At 46.9% G+C, this 16,725-nt stretch overlaps 1 protein-coding gene across 2 annotated transcripts in view; it reads left to right on the top strand.

Annotated features, from left to right (window-relative positions):
* LOC112126096 (isopentenyl phosphate kinase-like) overlaps positions 1–16,725 on the top strand; it is a 35,390-nt gene that overhangs the window by 16,038 nt on the left and 2,627 nt on the right. Inside the window, exons 2-5 of one of the 2 annotated variants that reach the window (XM_024192501.2) lie at positions 9,837–9,954; positions 13,061–13,120; positions 13,512–13,673; positions 14,349–14,433. In XM_024192501.2, the coding sequence (XP_024048269.1) occupies positions 9,837–9,954; positions 13,061–13,120; positions 13,512–13,673; positions 14,349–14,433 (425 nt within the window). The remainder of the gene's footprint in view (positions 1–9,836; positions 9,955–13,060; positions 13,121–13,511; positions 13,674–14,348; positions 14,434–16,725) is intronic. The other variant, XM_024192510.2, reaches the window with a different exon arrangement.

Genomic DNA, 16,725 nt, shown 5'->3' with positions numbered 1-16,725 from the left:
GGGGGAAGGAAATTTGGATTTTTAAGCTTTCCTCTTTCTTTATAATTGATGAAGAAGGCCTGAAAGGGGCTTGTATTTGAAAAAAACCCAGATTGTTTCTTACCCTGTGAATATCAGGAGTGTCCATTCTGGTCTTCTCTGTTTTGCTGGAGGTTACACTGGAGGACCCGGATATGTAGAATAGCAGCTCTGTCAGCTGTTTGATCTTTAACTCAGATTTTTTTTCTCCCAGCTGTTTCTCAGGCATTTGAGTTAAATAGGTGCTACTGAAAAAGACAAAACAAAGTGCTTAAAAATCTGAATAAATCCATTCCCCTCTCCGGTATCGGGGCTTACTTTGTTGCTGTCTGTGAAGTCATAATCCTATTAGTTCCCAACTGTCCAGGGAAAAACAAGGTAAGTGTAGACCTGAATTTCTGATATAAAAAGCAGAAAAACTGGAAGAATGTTCAGACCTTCTTTATACATTACAAAGGAGCAAAAATTTTATACATTACAAAGGAACAAACAATTTTTCCCCATTTGTCCATCACCCGTAGGAAGTGATAATTATCTTACATTTATATTACAGCCCCCTAGCTTACATTAAAAGAATATTAAGTTTGCAAAGTCAAGCTCTCAGAAGTTAGAAAAAGCCAGAAATTAAGTTGCCTGTTGTTGATTAATAGTATAACCAACCGATTGACTTGTGGTTCATTACGAAGAATGTTCAAGAGACAAAATAACCAAACTCAGCCACAGTTATTGTCTTAAGACAAAATACACCTCTACCCCGATATAACGCGACCCGATATAACATGAATTCGGATATAACGTGGTAAAACAGTGCTCTGGGGGGGGGAGGGGGGTGGCTGCGCACTCTGGCGGATCAAAGCAAGTTTGATATAACGGTTTCACCTATAACGCAGTAAGATTTTTTTGGCTCCCGAGGACAGCGTTATATCGGGGTAGAGGTGTATACAATATGAAAAGGAAACATACATGCCCGCCTTCTGAGAAGCAATTTTTATCTCACAGCATGTTTACTTTTCACAGAAGATGTGCTTCAAAGATACACCCCCAAAACCACCTATATTTATATCATGACTGTTCCCATTTAAAAATAATTTAGATGTAATCTAAGAGCATCCCACCAATTCCTTAACTTCTTGTTCAGTACCTTTCTACATTCCAAACCAGTTGGGTGTAGAAGGACCTCCCAACCTGTGCTAGGAAATACCATTCATGTATCCTGGCTTTAACAGGCTTCCTGTTTTCTAATGCCAAAGCTGACTTCAGGTTTGCAAAATGTTGTGGGATACTTGACATGGGTGAACAGAATTGTGGAAAGAGCCTAATACATTCCGTTAATACAACTTCCCAACCCTTCTATCCATAATGTATATTATATTATTGCCATGTGCATAATACCTACCTAATGTGATGTATACTATGTCTAACATACATGTATTGGCTAACACTGCAACCTTAATTCGGCCTTCTGATACAGTCTTTAATTATATGGGCTTTTCTATGGTGCTCATCACTATTGTACTTGAGTGCGGCACAAACATCAATGAATTTCTCTTCACAACACCCCTTTGAGATATAGAGAGATTATTATCCCCATTTTTCAGATGGGGAACAGTGACATAGAGAGATTAAAGCCAAAATTGTCAAATGCCCAACTAGAGCTGCCCCCAGCCAAATATTTGGAGTTACTTAGCATTTTTATAGCACATTATATGTTCGGAGTTGCAGCTCTAATTGACTTCAGTTGCAAGCACCCAACCCTTCTACAAATCAGAACCCGGGGGCATATTTATAAAGACATTTAGTGGATTTCACAGCTATTTGCCGGCAGCAGAGGAATGGTGAGACCCAAGTCTCCTGAGTTTAATTCCAGATTCTTGGGGTGGGTGTATATAGTGGTTACAGAACCTTTTACCCCCATTCCTCCAGCCTGTCCCCCTCTGCTGTCATCTCTGCTCCTGCCCTCCTCTGCCTCTGACTCCATTCACCTGTCCCACACTGCTCCTATCTCTCCTTCCTCCCCCACCTCCTCTTCTCCTATTTCCCACTCCTATGACTCCTACACCTCTTAGTCTAACCTTGTCCTCTCCTCTGCTCCTCACCCCTCTGCATTCCAGTTGTGCTGTTCCTCCTCCACACTGCCTAGGATCTAGCAGGGCTGGGGAAGTAATCAGGGCATAGGAGGGATGAGCAATTGCAAGTGGGATGAGCAATTGCAGGGAAAGTCCTGCTCAGCTCAGGGTGGAGCGTGCTCAGTGCAGATGGAAATTTCGAAGAATGTAGCTGCCAAACTCTGTCTCTACTGAGCATGTGCAAACTGAGATTTTCAGAGACTTCTTAGTTGGTCAAATTTGGACAGATTTTCAAGAGGTCAGCAGAAGGCTTGTCCCTGATACCAGGGCCAATTGCCTGCGAAATTTCAAGTCCCTGCTCCAAAGCACGAAGGCTTTAGAACAGTGGTGGGCAACCTGCGGCCCGCGGGCCACATGCAGCCCATCAGGGTAATCTGATTGCGGGCCGCGAGACATTTTGCTGATATTGACTGTCCACAGGCACGGCCCCCCCCGCTGCTCCCAGTGGCTGTGGTTTGCCGTTCCCGGCCAATGCAGATTTTATAGCTCTAGATACAGCTATGTATTGCTATATGGATATGGAGAACAGCAGCATCATGGCAAATCCCAAAGGAATATAGCCTCATGTAGATCGAGCACCACCTGGACTGATCTTTAACTAGGTCCAGTTGGATATTCAGTTTATGACCATCATTGGTGATCTTATCATGCCACCGAAGCTTTTAGGCAACCTTGTGATCGCTGGCCAGGTAGTAACATTTCTTGGAAAACACACTTTGTAATTCATTGGTCTCCCATCTTAGTATCATGTCCATACCAAGAAAGCTGCTGGATATAGAGATACCTATATGCAAAATTAGTGACAATACATGACTAAGGTTGAGAACTTACACAGCTAAAATTCAGGAAATACAGAGTTAAGGATGCAATCTCAGCCTTAACTCTGGTCCCTTGTGCTTACACTTTAAAATGCAATTTCTGTTTAGTTCATTATAAATGACTTGCCAGTTAGCACCATAGGGGATATAATGCAATCTATAATTTCTTATGCAATGTAATATGTTTTATAGACATTGGGTCTGATTTCCATTTAAACTACAGCCCCGTCACACCATTCTGGTGGTATAAACGTAACTTACTCACACTTTAAGGCCTCTTTATACTTCCAGAATGGTGCAATGGGGCCCTAGTGTAGTTGCAAATCAGGATCAAGAAGTTATAGAATGATGGTACATGTATTCTTCAGACTTGGCTTGATTTTTCAGACTCACTGAAATCTACAAAATAAGTCAGATTTGAAGGAAATACTCTTGGGAGTTTAAAAACTATGAATGTGTAGAGTTGGCCTGTTGAAACATGTATTTGTTTATTTTAAAGTCGGCTCTTTGTCAGAGCAGCTGGGGGGCCGTGATGTGCTTTAGATTCAAGTCATTCTCACTTGTAGGTGCTGAATGCTTCAGAGGGTGACCTAAAGGGCAGGAAGCATGAGGTATTGGATAAAGGGCAAGGCTGGGATTTGGAGAGCTGAGCTCGGTCCTTGTCGAGCAATCACAGCTGTGTTTTCCAAAGCAGCCACTGATTTTAAGGGGCTCAATCTGAGATAAGAGGCAGCCACAATCAGATGTTGGTCCTGATGCTTAGACCGAATTACCAAAATCGCTGCCTCCCCAAGTTCCCCCTCCACTAAGCCTCCAGCTGCCTATAGCCCAAGTTCTATTGCATCACTCTGCAGTCAGCTCTGCTCTTCTGGCTCCTTGCTTCAGCCTCTGACTTTACTAGTCTGCTCTTCTGGATTTGAGGCCCTGCATTCCAGATTCCCTTCTGGCCTTTGGTAGCTTGTGCAACCACCTGCCTGCCCCTTTCCATTCCCTAGCTTGGACTCTCTGACTCTCTGGCTCTCCGCTCCACTTAGGCCTACTGAGCTGCCTCTGTGAGCTCCTGTCTGGGCCTGCTCCTGGCTTTTACATCACCTGCAATGCTGAGTTGCTATTTCCTATCCCAGCTTCTTCTCAGTAACACCACCTGCTCCTCCATCTTCACGGCTGAGAACTCTTCCCTGCATGAGCTGCTGCTTGGAGCCCCAGCCTTGTCAGACACATGAAAGCGAAGACAGAGGGGATTGCTCACGTGTCCGGTGGGATGTCCTTACACAAGTGGGGCTGGACCACAGGGCTGAACCTATGTAGGATCCAGGAAGCATCTGCCCAGGTGGCCTCCCATTGGCCAGGTGACTGATGTGGTCAGGTACTCTGACCAAATCCTGGCTCCAACCCACCAGGATCATTTTGGCACGGGATCTTAGAGCGATGAGGCCATAGAGTCACTGCATTTTATTTAATTGCTTATGTGATGGGATCTCCAAGATGCAGCCTGAGACTGTGGGACCACTGTGCCCCCTGAACTCTCTCCTGCCTGGGCTGTCTCAACGCCTTGCTAGTGACAAGCAGCGAACCCCTCCAGGTGCTGTTATCACTCAGCACAACCACATGTGGAGACCCAACACCCAGCTAGATTGCATGAATGTTCCCAGAGCCACGCATGAATCACACAGAAAAAAGCACCAAAGCCAAATCCCCTCAGTTCCCAGCACTGTACCTCAGGAATAAACTGCCTTGCACTGCTCAGGACGAGCAGTGCAGATTTATTAATTGGTTCACCACTTCATCAATGGAAAGTGGACATACACCAGCCTTTGCAGACCTGAGCACATTTGCCACACGCTTCAGGCAAACTCACTGGTAAAGTTAAACAGTAAAAGAAGTTTATTGACTACAAAAGATAGATTTTAAGTGATATTAGGCAAAAAGTCAGAGTTAGTTACCAAAAGAAAAGAAAATATAAGCACGCAGTCTAACCTCTCAACCCTATTAGACTGGGCAACATCTAGATTAAGCAGTTTTTCTCACCCCACTGGATATTGCAGTTTATAGTACACAGATTTCACTACTGAAATCTGGGCCAGTCCCCTCAGTTGGAGTCTTCAGAGTGTCCTTGTTGCTTGCAGCGTAGGTGGGTGAAGGAGAAAGGCCCAGCATGTGGCCACTGTGTCTGTTTTATACGCTCAGTCCATGTGCTTGGAAAACACAAGTCCAGGTATGTCTGGGGGGCATTGCTGAGTCTCCAGGCAAGGTTGAGCAATTCCCCTGGTGTGGCCTCATGCAGGTGAGTCATTGCATTGTAGCTCCCTTGCCGGACAATGGCTGTTGATGGGTTGTTTGACACCCCGCCTGGGCGTTGGTTACTTTCCTTGCTGTTGCCTCTGGGGAGCTAATATCTGGCTGATTCCCCAACTTACAGCATGTTTTAGTGACCACCATACAACCCAATTCTCATAACTTCATACACATATACGGGAGAGAGAAATGACTTTCAGCAAATCATAACCTTTCCCCTGGTACCTTACAAGACATGCTCTATATGCAAGATCACAATCATATATAAATGAGGAATATGGGGGTTACAGGGCACTCCCCCAGGTACAAAATGTCACAGCTTATTTCACCACAGAAATGCAGCCACATCTGGTAGAACACAGCAGCTGGGCCTCCGGGCACAATGACACTGCACCACAGATTAGGACAGGAAGTGAAGGCTGTGGACCCTGGCAGAGTTAAATGGAGTTGCACTGCCTCTGACCTTTCCTCTCAGAGCGATCCCAGGGAGTGGGGTTGGGCAATTACTCTTCTGTTTGCTTGCCTAGGGTACTGAAGGGTTCTACTCTTACCCCTACCTGCCCAGTGCGTATGTGAAGGGAGAGTGTTGAATGATCTGGGCTGAACTTCCATCACCATGTGGAAGAAACTCAGCCCTACAGCTCTGTTCCATCTGCCTCAGACAGTGTGGCTTCATGGCTCTCCTGCTGTCCAGCCACGATAGAGTCATGGATCAGAGCTGTGGCCTCGTGCAGGTTGTCGGAGACAGGTGATGGGGCAGACAATACCAGCGTCTCTGACTCAGGGGTCTGCCCATCTCTTGTTGATAAGGTTAATACTCAAAGGGCCCTTTGGGATCCTTAGCTGCTCCTGAGTCCCCAGGTCACAGCAGTGGTTAATATTTTTATTTGTACTTACAGACTCCACCTCAGGAATCCTGGTCTCTTTTACCTCCAGACTGGATTAATCTGATGGGCTTTCCTTGGGGCTATCCCGGAACGGAGCTTGGGAGCTTTGTCTGGTGCAGTATGCAGCTGATTGTTTCATGAGCAAGCACTTCTTATGGGGAACATATTATCCCAGTGCCCTATGGTCTGCTTTGGCTTCCAGTTTGTTGCTAGGACATTTAGATCCATGGAGCCCTGTATCGATAGGGTCCTGGCTTCCTCAGACATACCTTCTCTCTTCAGGCTCCAGCCCAGCATTTGAGATCAGCTGAGATAGTTACGTTGACAGCCCCTGGATCTCTATGACTGCATGCTGGGGACAGAGCAATGTTAGTGGAGGGCCCTTGACCCTGGCATTCACTTCCCCCATTCAGTTTGTTGACCTTCATGTCATGTGTCGAGGCCGATGAATTGTGGCCTGGTTCAGGGAGGTTTCTTTGTAAGTGATGTTGTCTCATGTTAGCAATGGTCGAGTTGTTCTGTTTTTGTACGTGCACCTCGAGAGATAGGAAAGAGGCCAAAGCTCACCTGCAAAGAGGGATTGTGGATGTAGGTCTTTTTGTTAAATGGCATGACGTGCTTTGAGCTGTAGAGGAGCACTCCCATTATTCTACTAAGATAAGCACAGGGAGAGCGGAGGAAAGAAGGAAGATGCATAGACAGTGAGAGAGAGAAATAGAAAGATGGCCAAGTTAGGTCAATACGGTAGAAAGGAAAAGAAAGAAGATGCTGTATCCAGGGAAATCCCAGTGGGGGATTTAGGGACATGGAATTGAAATACTTCTGTTGGAAGCTGGGCAGGAACCGGGACACAGAACACCCCTGCTCTTGCTGGAACTGTCACGATGGGAGCTTTAATAACCATGAGGGGCTGGAATATTGTCGTCATGTCCCTTGCTGAAGAAGGGCAGGTGTTGTTATTTATTTATATGACCCAGGCTCTTCAGAGTTCTTTATTTTGGCTCTTTGGGCTCCTGGCATTTTGGGGAAGCCCCCTCACTTCCCCCCTCCCCCCAGTACCAGTCTCTCTCAGTGGTTAGGGCACTAGCCTAGGACTTGGGGGGTTCAGTTCCCTGCTCCATCACAGACTTTCTATGTGACCCTGGGCAAATCACTTAACTTCTCTGTGCCTCAGCTCCCCACATGCACAATGGGGATCACCAGCCTGCCCTGCCTGACAGGTGTTGTGAGAATAAATACATTAAAGACATGAAGTGCTTGGAGATCTACTGATAAAAAGTGCAATATAAGCAATAGATATTATTAATATTCCCTAAATGATCCCGCTTTGCTGCTGCTGCCACCAGTCTGAGCCTGGATTGAAGTTCCTTGCCAGCCCGCTGCTAACGAGAACATCCAGGAGTGGTCTCTCTTTAATGATGCAAAGATATTCCTCCCAATGACAGTGCCCAAAGCTGTTTCCATGATCCTACAGGCCCTGTGGGAATGAAGGGCAGTGCCCAAGCTCCTGGGGGAGTTGCTGGATTCAGGACAGGCCCACAGCTAATAAACATGACTGGCTGCCCCCACTGTGACACTGCCCGATTTCCTCCACAGAGCAGGTATCTCCGGGAGAAGGACCCCTTTGGAACACAAATTGATTAAGTTCCTTTCAAAACAGAAACAGCTGTTGGGGGTGAAAGGAGAGAAGCGAAAGGATATGGAGCACAAAACAAGACATGCCTGAAAACGACACATGACTGGCCAAAGGGGAAGAGGGATTCGCCATTCTCTGTCATGAATGTCAGTGAGTTAGAGATGGCCCCAGACCGTCTGGGGACACTTGATATGCCTGTAAAAGAGATTGACAGGAGCCTGCTGGGCTTCATTAATGCCCCAGATGGAAAACAATTTGCTGGCCATCATCTTTGCCTCAAAGTTACAGAACTGAAAACCAGGCTAGTCTCACCCTGCTCTGCTTCAGTCACTGCTGGATTTATACTGCAAGTTCTATTCATCAGCCTGTCCACTTATATATACCTCCTCGGCCCCACCACAGCAGCCACCTGTGGCCTCCATCCCTGCCAGAACAAGCCCCTCCAGGGCCCCTGTTCCCCTGTAGATCACATCATAGTTTCTACCCACAGTATTTATCTCACCGTCCAATCCATCTACCCATCCCATCTCGCTTGCTCATCCTTCCATGGATCCATCCAATCATGCATCCACTCCTGGCATCCACCCCTCTATCCCTCTACTGCATCCACCTGCAGCATCTATCAGTTGGCCTATCATGTTCCCTCCAGCCCTTTATCCTGCAACAGCCTATCTGTCTGTCTGACTGTAACCAAAGGGAGCTTGTGTCTGATGCCTGTGACATCTAAAGGTTTGGTCCAGGTGGAAATGTGTCATGCGGGTCATGTGGTAATAAGGTGTATCCATGGAGATGGTCAGAGACAGTCGCATGGAGGGCTGCCAGTCAAGGGGCTCCAACTTAGCAGCCACCTTTCCCAGCTCTTTGTTAGGTAGAAACCTGTGCTGGGTAAAGGTCTGTGAGAGGTAATCGGTCCAATTCATTTTAAACCCCTGGGAACCCAGGGGCCAGGAGCCTCTGGGTGTCTTTGCTGGTCCCAGTCACACCCCTAGCCTGGTGTGTGTGGGATACTGGATTTTCAGGCGCAAGCTGCACTATAATATTTAGGCAGATTTGTAACCAGTCATTGGCCTGGTTTGTATCCCCACAAATGTGGTTAGTATTTAGTTAATAATCGTGGCAGCTGTCCAGGTGTTGCCCTTGCCAACAGGTTAGGTGGAGCCATGGTTGTCATCCTATTGTGGGTTTGTAGCACAGTGCTTTGCTGACCCTATAAGTGTGTCTTTGTAACAGACTTGGCCAATATTTCTGCCTCCCAGCTGTCTGTGACAGGACATCCCAGACTGCTTTGCCTCACATGCTGCCCTCTGTGTCTGTCCTCTGGGTAGGCTAGTGTCATCGGAGGCACTGCAACACCCAAAGAACACCCAAACTCAGATAGTCAGTGGTGTTATATTAACAACCCCTTGGGATTTTTGCTGTAGGCTTTGTCACAATGGCATGGGAGGAGCTGAAATCTCAAGGCTTAAGAGGTGGTAAAGGATGTGAAATCAAACATCTAGGTCCTGAAATTCTTCCTGAGGAGACACCAGTTCCGCCTCTTGCATTAATCTCCACTCTGAGGCCTGAGACACCGACTCCGAAATCATGTGGTCTATCTTCCTGCTGCCCCATTGCCTCTGGCCATTGCTGTGTCGTGTCCACTCATCAAGCCAGCAACCAGCAGGGGGCAGGAGGCATGTATGGGGAAGGCAGGGATGGATTGGCATGTCAAGGAAGGGCAGAGACCATGGCCAGCTGGACTAGGGAGGGGACCCAGACCTGGGGATGTGGGCAAGGGGAAGGCCTCCTTTGGTGCTCATTAAGGGGGACAGAGGAATGTAGGGAAGGGCTCTGGGAAGAGAGCAGGAGCTGGAAATGAGGCAGGTTTCCTGCTGAGGCAATAGGGGAGCATATGAGGGACGGAAATTTAATTCACTTGGCATCTTCCCCTCAGCTTAGCACCTCTCCGAGGAGGGTGTGGGATTAAAAATCTGTGACCCCCTGAAGCTACAGAGAACGGCGAGCCCAAGTTGAACTGGCTTCACTGTAATAACCAACTTCTTCTTCCTGATTCCAGCTCCTTTGGGCATTTCCAAGCGAAGGCAAATGGCGTGGCCTCAGGATCGCCAGCGGGCTCGGCCGGGAGCGAGGCCCTGCGACAAGGGCTGTGTCTGACCAGGCTCTCCGTTACGAAGGTACGCAGCACCCCATGCCTCCCTTAATAGCGGGTAATCGGCATCTCTGACCCGGGGGGTGCGGCATCATAAGTAGAGCTGGACAGGGAAGGTGTTTCCCATGCACAAGTGTTTTCGAGAGTTCCAAAAAATTTTCCAGTCCTGAATTGGGACAAAAAGTCGAAATCTCAAAACTTTTCACCAAGCAGTGATTTGGATTGGGTCAGGCCAAACCTTTTGTGTCCCATTTGACATTAAAAAAAAAACAACAGTGTCTTTGTTTACTATCAGTTAACTAAAACTTTGAAACAAAAAGTTGTTTTGATCCAGAAAATGAAACTTTTCACTTTGCAAATGTCAACTGGGGGCATTTTGACAATGTGGAAACTTTTTTTTCAGTTGGGAGATTTGTTGTCACCAGCTCTTCCCATGGACAATTTCTGTTTTGTCAAAGGGCCAGATCCTGGGCTTGCACTCTCCACAGCTCAAGAAAGGGGGACCCAACAATTGTTTTAAACAGCCTGTTCATTCCCCCAGTCCTGGACCATAATAGTGTCAGACTAGTGTCTCAGTAAAACGTAGAGAAGCCTTAGGTTTGCTCTAAGTTACACTTAGCTGCCCACAGCTACGAGGGGCTGTTGCAGCAGTCAGGGACTGCCAAGGTGTAGGGGTGCTCTGGTCACACACCCTTAATCCCAGTCCTATGGATCAGAAGGGGAGCAGAGGGTGAGAATAACCCAGGAATCTCTCTTACACACACGGGATCCTGAGGGACCTGGGGAAGCGGATTTTCCAGCTTCCTAGAGCATCATGGGGCCTGTGTAAAGTTTCTATCCGCTCTGTTCAACTGAATCTTTTCTGTCTGCACTGAAGTTCCCTATGAATAAATGATACAGTTTCAAGGGCAATAAAATAAACAAATGCTTGAGATTTTAAGGCAAGAAAATGCATATGTACCTGCTAAGGCCTGTCCCATGGCGCCTTGCAGCTGGGCCACCTGGAAGAACTATAGCCTTCCACTGTTTTAGGTGTGAATGATCTCAGAGAAATGCAGAACTGTCAGGTCTTGGCAGGTAAATAGAGGAGGGACTGGTTTGCAGCTATTTGCAATTATTAAGCTTGCATATGTATTATGTAAATAATATAATTTAATAATAATAATACCTTTATATAGCTGCTTTTTCCTGAAGTATCCCAAAGCATTTGCAGAACTTAATGAACTGAACACAGGGAATGAGTTCATCTGCCAGTGAAATGCAGCCACCTCTAAGATATTTTAGGGGCAAAGAGCACAGTAGGATTCAAAGTGTGATTAGATGCTTACATGAATAATGAGTCCATCCACAGGAATATCGACTCTTCTGCTTCAGGGCATGAGCCAACCATGAAATGCCTGGGCTCAGGTCATGAAGTGACTTCTCCCATAATTCCATAACTGTCTACTAGAGGGCTTAGTCTATACTAAGTTTTGCTAGCTAGGAGTTTGATACAAATCACACCCTGTAGCCGATATAGCTATGCCATCAAAACCTCTGTGTAGAAGCAACTGTGCTGATAGATGAGTCTCTCTGTTGGTTTAGCTAATGTGGTTCTGGGAGGTGGTGTAGCCACACGGGCAGAGCTCCTTCTGTCAGTGTATGATGGGTCTCTACTAGGAGGCTATACTGGCAAAGGCTTAGTAATTTAGACAGGTCATCTGAAGCAGCTAGTGCTGGCCATGATTGGAGACCCAAGACTGGGGTAGATGGGCCTCTGCTCTGACCCAATTTGTCCGTTCCGATGTTCTTAGAATTCACTATTAAAGGAGCGTAGAGCTGATTAAAGAGGGAGCCAGGTCTATTGGGGAAATCCCAGGACTGGGAAACCAAAGCTGAGTCCTTCTCCTGGCTTTGCAAAGTGGGAATACTCATCCAGACCCACCTCTCATGGGTTGAGGAGCCACATACTGATGCCTGCAAAGTGCCTTGACTCCTTGGACTATAGGCATGGAGAATAGAAAGGATGATTACTTCTAGGGGTACTAAGATTTTAGCACGTGAGACTTTCCATGCAGAAGCTCCAGGGCTGAGGGTGGAAGTTATTTTGATGGCCCAGTGCTCTCCACTCCCCTTTTTTGCAGCATTCAGTTTCCAGCTCCGGAGGAGAGAAGCATCCTTGTTGCCCCCTCTCTGCTGGGATTCATTGTATCACTTGGGACAGCAGCGAAACCTCCTTGTCCCTCCAGTGTGTAGCCAGGAGCAGGACCTGCCTCTATTTCAGTAGAGATAATCAGGCCTGAGCCAAAATTCCAAGATCCAAACACACCTGAACTTTTCAGAACTTTATATCTTGGTCCAATTTCTAGTAAGGACCTGAAAGCACTTTACAAACATTCACTAATTCAGCCTTCCAGCCACTCTCCTGCATTGTGAAGTAGCTCAGTATTATTATCCCCATTTTATATATGGGGAAACCAAGGCACAGCAAGAATAAGCAGCTTACTGAAGGTCTCACAGCAAGAGAGTGGCAGAATTGGGAACCGAACGCAGGAGTCCTGGCTCCCAACTCCCTTCTCTACACACTGTACACTGCCTATGATAAACACAAGATCAGGGGTCTGTATAGGCCCGTTTGCCCAAAGAGCCCAGCACCTTGGCTGCGGACCAGTTTTGAAAATCTGGCTCTGTGTAAATAAGTAACTAAAATTTAACCCGGAAAGTCTCCCTAGAAACCAGTGCAAAACTAATCAAGGCGCCACAACCATTTTACAGACTAGTCCATTTGTGCTTCAAACCACAAATCCTCCACAGAAGAACTAATGGAAAGGGAGCCAATGCACTCAACCAGCAGCCAGAGGTCATCTGGGTGCATAACAATAGGAGCAGCTTAGAACCAATAGTGTATGTCACATACCTCTGGTCTGTTGAGTAGTCTCATTAAACAGAAGGTGAGATGGCCGGAGAGGTGGTGACTCCACATGTTGCCGTATGGACTCTTACCGCCCTGGTGAGATGGCTCTAATAAACACAGGGAGCTGCTTTGGCTCATGTCCTTCCCTGGGTTATTGAACTGATGCTGCAGGTGGTGTGGGGTGGCACATAGACAGAAAAGCTGTTCTGATGGGAATGATGCTTGTTTGGTCCCACAGCTGAACCACCTGGTGACGGAGCAGCTGGTAAAGTGCGGCGTCCCAGCGGTGGGCATTTCGGTAAGGGGCATCCCGTATTTGTCTTCTCTGCTCTCTAGAGGCTGGTAGAGCTGCTGGCTGTGAACTGTAAGGATCCTGATTTGAATCCCAAGAGGTGCAGCATGAAGGACATACTTACACTGTGAGTCTGGCCACCGGATAGAAGACTCTGAGAACTGGTTAATTCTTCTGTAGTGTCTGGCCACCTAGTTGTCAGACACAACACAGGGAATCCAGAGGTTAACAGGTGTAACATGGCCTTAGAATGAAGCTGTGGATTCTGCATGCTTGAATGCCTGCAAGGTTTCTGACTGGGGCGAGGGGGAGGGGAGAAGCACCCAGCTGGGGGATGCTGTTAGATCATGACAGGGATCAACATAAGCCATTGGCCAACATGGTGTCTGTCTTGCAGCCCTTTGGCGCCTGGAGGACAGCAGGCAAGAAAGTCAGCCAGGCTGGCATTTCTGCCATAAGGGACGCCTTGGATGCTGGCTACATCCCGGTCGTGCATGGGGACTGTGCTCTGGACTCTGAACAGCACTGCTGTATCTTATCAGGGGATGCTATCATCGAGGTAAGACGTCCGGCCTTCCCCAGGTGTGGGAGTGGAAGTGGTGGAATCTCTCACTGTCATCCACAGATAGTTACTGTTGGGCTTTGTCTTTGGAGGGTGCCCTCTCTACCAGTAGAGCTGAATGCTGGTGATACCACCCCTTCCTCCTCTGCTCATAGACAGGCCTCTGATGGGTGCGGAGAATCTCTGAAAGAGCCGATCCCCTGAGAGTCCATACAGGAATCTCCTGGGAATGTCGTCTTATTCATGCACTCTGACTGTGGATTCCATACAGGTGACTGGATCCCCAACTTGACCTTTAATGGCTTCCCCGCTTGTGTATTGGGTACAGGCCCAACCAGCACAAAAGCTCCAATATGGGCTTATTCGGAAATTTACAGTTGGGACTAGGACTGAAGGCACTTGTGACCTAACCCAGTTGTGACCACAGTTGGGTCCATTCTGTCCACCCACATGTTCAGGGGCAGGATTCAGCCTTGATCCCTTACTGTGCAATAGAGACATAGGAAGGAGGCCAGAAGCTGGGGAGAGGATTCTGAGTTATGTGGCTGTATATATACATGGAAGAGGAAGCAATGGGAAGAACACTCACAAGAGACTGGCCTTGGAACTGTTACTGAGATTCCAGGGAACCTGTTGCTTTAGATCCTCTGTTGCACAGTTTTCATTTTGCAGGTTCTGTCCAGGGAATTCTCCCCCCAGCGAGTGGTTTTCTTGACCGATGTCAGTGGAATCTATGACCGTCCACCTGATACCCCAGGTATGGTGTAAGGCTCAAGAAGAAAAAATGGAGTCTATTCCTGTCCTTCCCCCAATATCTGTTCATGTTCTGTGCTTTTTTATTGGGTTCAGTAGATTAATATGCTAGCTATTCACGTCTGTATTTTATCCTGGTGTGGCTCACAAATCACATGAGTTTTGTAGTCTCAGCGCAATCTCTACAGGATAATTTAGAGCTTATCACACGAATATGACAGGGTTGCTAGTGTCTACCCAAATGAATGCAAGGACTGGGATGGTGCGGGGGCTGCAGATCGGATTTGAGGGATATCAGGAGAGCTGTTTAGGGGCCCAGGACTGGAATGTCGGAGCGCTGCAGGTCTAGATTGAGGGGCAGCAGCAAAGAGGTGTGAGAGCCAAGGACAGAAGTAGCAGCAGACCTGAAGCACATGGGTCTCACAAAAACAGCCTCAACTGTAACTGCCTCTAAACAGTGTTGTTTGCAGTGCGGTTGTAGCCATGTTGGTCCCAGGATATTAAAGAGACAAGGTGGGTGAGGTGAGATCTTTTATTGAACCAACATCTGGTCCAATATGTAGCCATTTGCACCTGTGCAAAGAGGATGTGAAATGCTACCACCCACTTTGCATAAATGTAAATGACACATAAGTGCAAAGCAAAAAAGAATTAGGCCTCAGGTATATTATTATTATTATTATTATTATTATTATTTATTTGTATTACCGTAGCACCTAGGAGCCCCAGCCATGGACCACATTGGACATAGCCAGATGACACCTGATAAAAATGATGTGCAAACAATGGTTCCTTATGGAGGGAGGGATAGCTCAGTGGTTTGAGCATTGGCTTGCTAAACCCAGGGTTGTGAGTTCAATCCTTGAGGGGGGCCATTTAGGGATCTAGGACAGTCAGGGACAGTATTTGGTTGACCTTTCAAGGTCCCTTCCAGTTCTATGAGATAGGTATATCTCCATATATTTATCTATTAATAACTATCATACATAATTCAGTGTATGATGCATTAATTGACATTTTAGATAGAGATGAGGTCAAGTCGCAAAATTGCAGTTGCTTTTGTGGACACCTAGAGGATGGGGGATTTGAGAATCTAGCATTTAGTCTGGCCCATTGCAAAACTTGGATGCTGAACCAGGATCGGATTCCACAGTGGTGTTTTGGATCCAGGGTTTCAAATCTGGCCCATCTTTAATGTGTGTGTACATGCGAGTGGTATGAGCTCTAAGGCAAACGCTGTAGGAGTCTCTAGTGCTAGGCCCATCTAGGCCCATCCCTAGCATCTGGTAGATTCCCCATATTCTTGCATGTGTATCTGATAGAAAAATAATCTTGACTGGGGCCTACAGAAAGGAAAGGGATACCTGGGCGCACACACGCTGCAGTTGATTATAGGAAAGGGAGGTGTCGGAAGGATTGCCAAGTAAAGGGAGTTGTATAACCTTGCCCTTTGGGCTTTCGGGGTTAAGTAGCTGGGTTGTTCCTTCAAATCTATTCCTCTAATTTACAACCTTGGATTGCCAATGCTTCTGCTTTCTAAGACAGTCTTAGTGTTTTGATGGGACCCCTCTGTATTGTCTCCTTACTGGCTATTTATGGCTATACTCTATTGTAAATGTGTCTACTGTATCCCTTTGTGATTTGTCACCTTTGATGGTTTAAATCAACATAATCCCAGTGATTTCAATGGAGCCACTCCAGTTAACGCCAAGGGAAGATCTGGCCTTGTCTGCAGTTCATATCCAAGACACTTGGGGAAGTGTTGAATGGAAAATTTTGTTTTTCTGTATGGAATTTAGCCTTATGAGATGGTGAGGCAGTCCCAACCTTCTTCCATATTGTGAGGATTCTCATATATTACAGTGATAGGCAAGGTATAAACCCACAGATAGATTTCAGTTGACCAGTGCAGTGTTGAAGACCTAGAAGCCTAGTCTTACATATCTGGTGAATTTGAATTGAGATGGATTGGATTGGCTGGATCTTGGTGAAGGGCAGAACTCCCCAGTGGGGTTAGGTCAGTTCTGCACAGGGCACAAGTCAAACCATAACCCTGCCTGTAATCTATTGATTTGTCTGAATATGCTCCAGCTGTACCTATTCTGTAACCAGTCGTTTGCCCAGAGCACAGTGCAGGCTGGCGTTTGTAGTGCTATTGGGCACCAAGCCCAGGTTCTTTTGCAAATGGGCCCAGGGTGATAAAGTTCAGAAACAAACTGTTGTTGAAGAGTATCTTGTTCTTGTTTCCCCTTCTTGATCAGTAGAGCTGGAATGTGCCATGTGCTATCTGGGATGG

This window comes from Terrapene carolina, unplaced genomic scaffold, assembly GCF_002925995.2.
Source record: "Terrapene carolina triunguis isolate 2854851 unplaced genomic scaffold, T_m_triunguis-2.0 Scaffold191, whole genome shotgun sequence".
Classification (NCBI taxonomy): domain Eukaryota; kingdom Metazoa; phylum Chordata; order Testudines; family Emydidae; genus Terrapene; species Terrapene triunguis.
The sequence above is the reverse complement of the archived record's forward strand: the minus strand, read 5'-3'. Positions and strand labels throughout refer to the sequence as shown.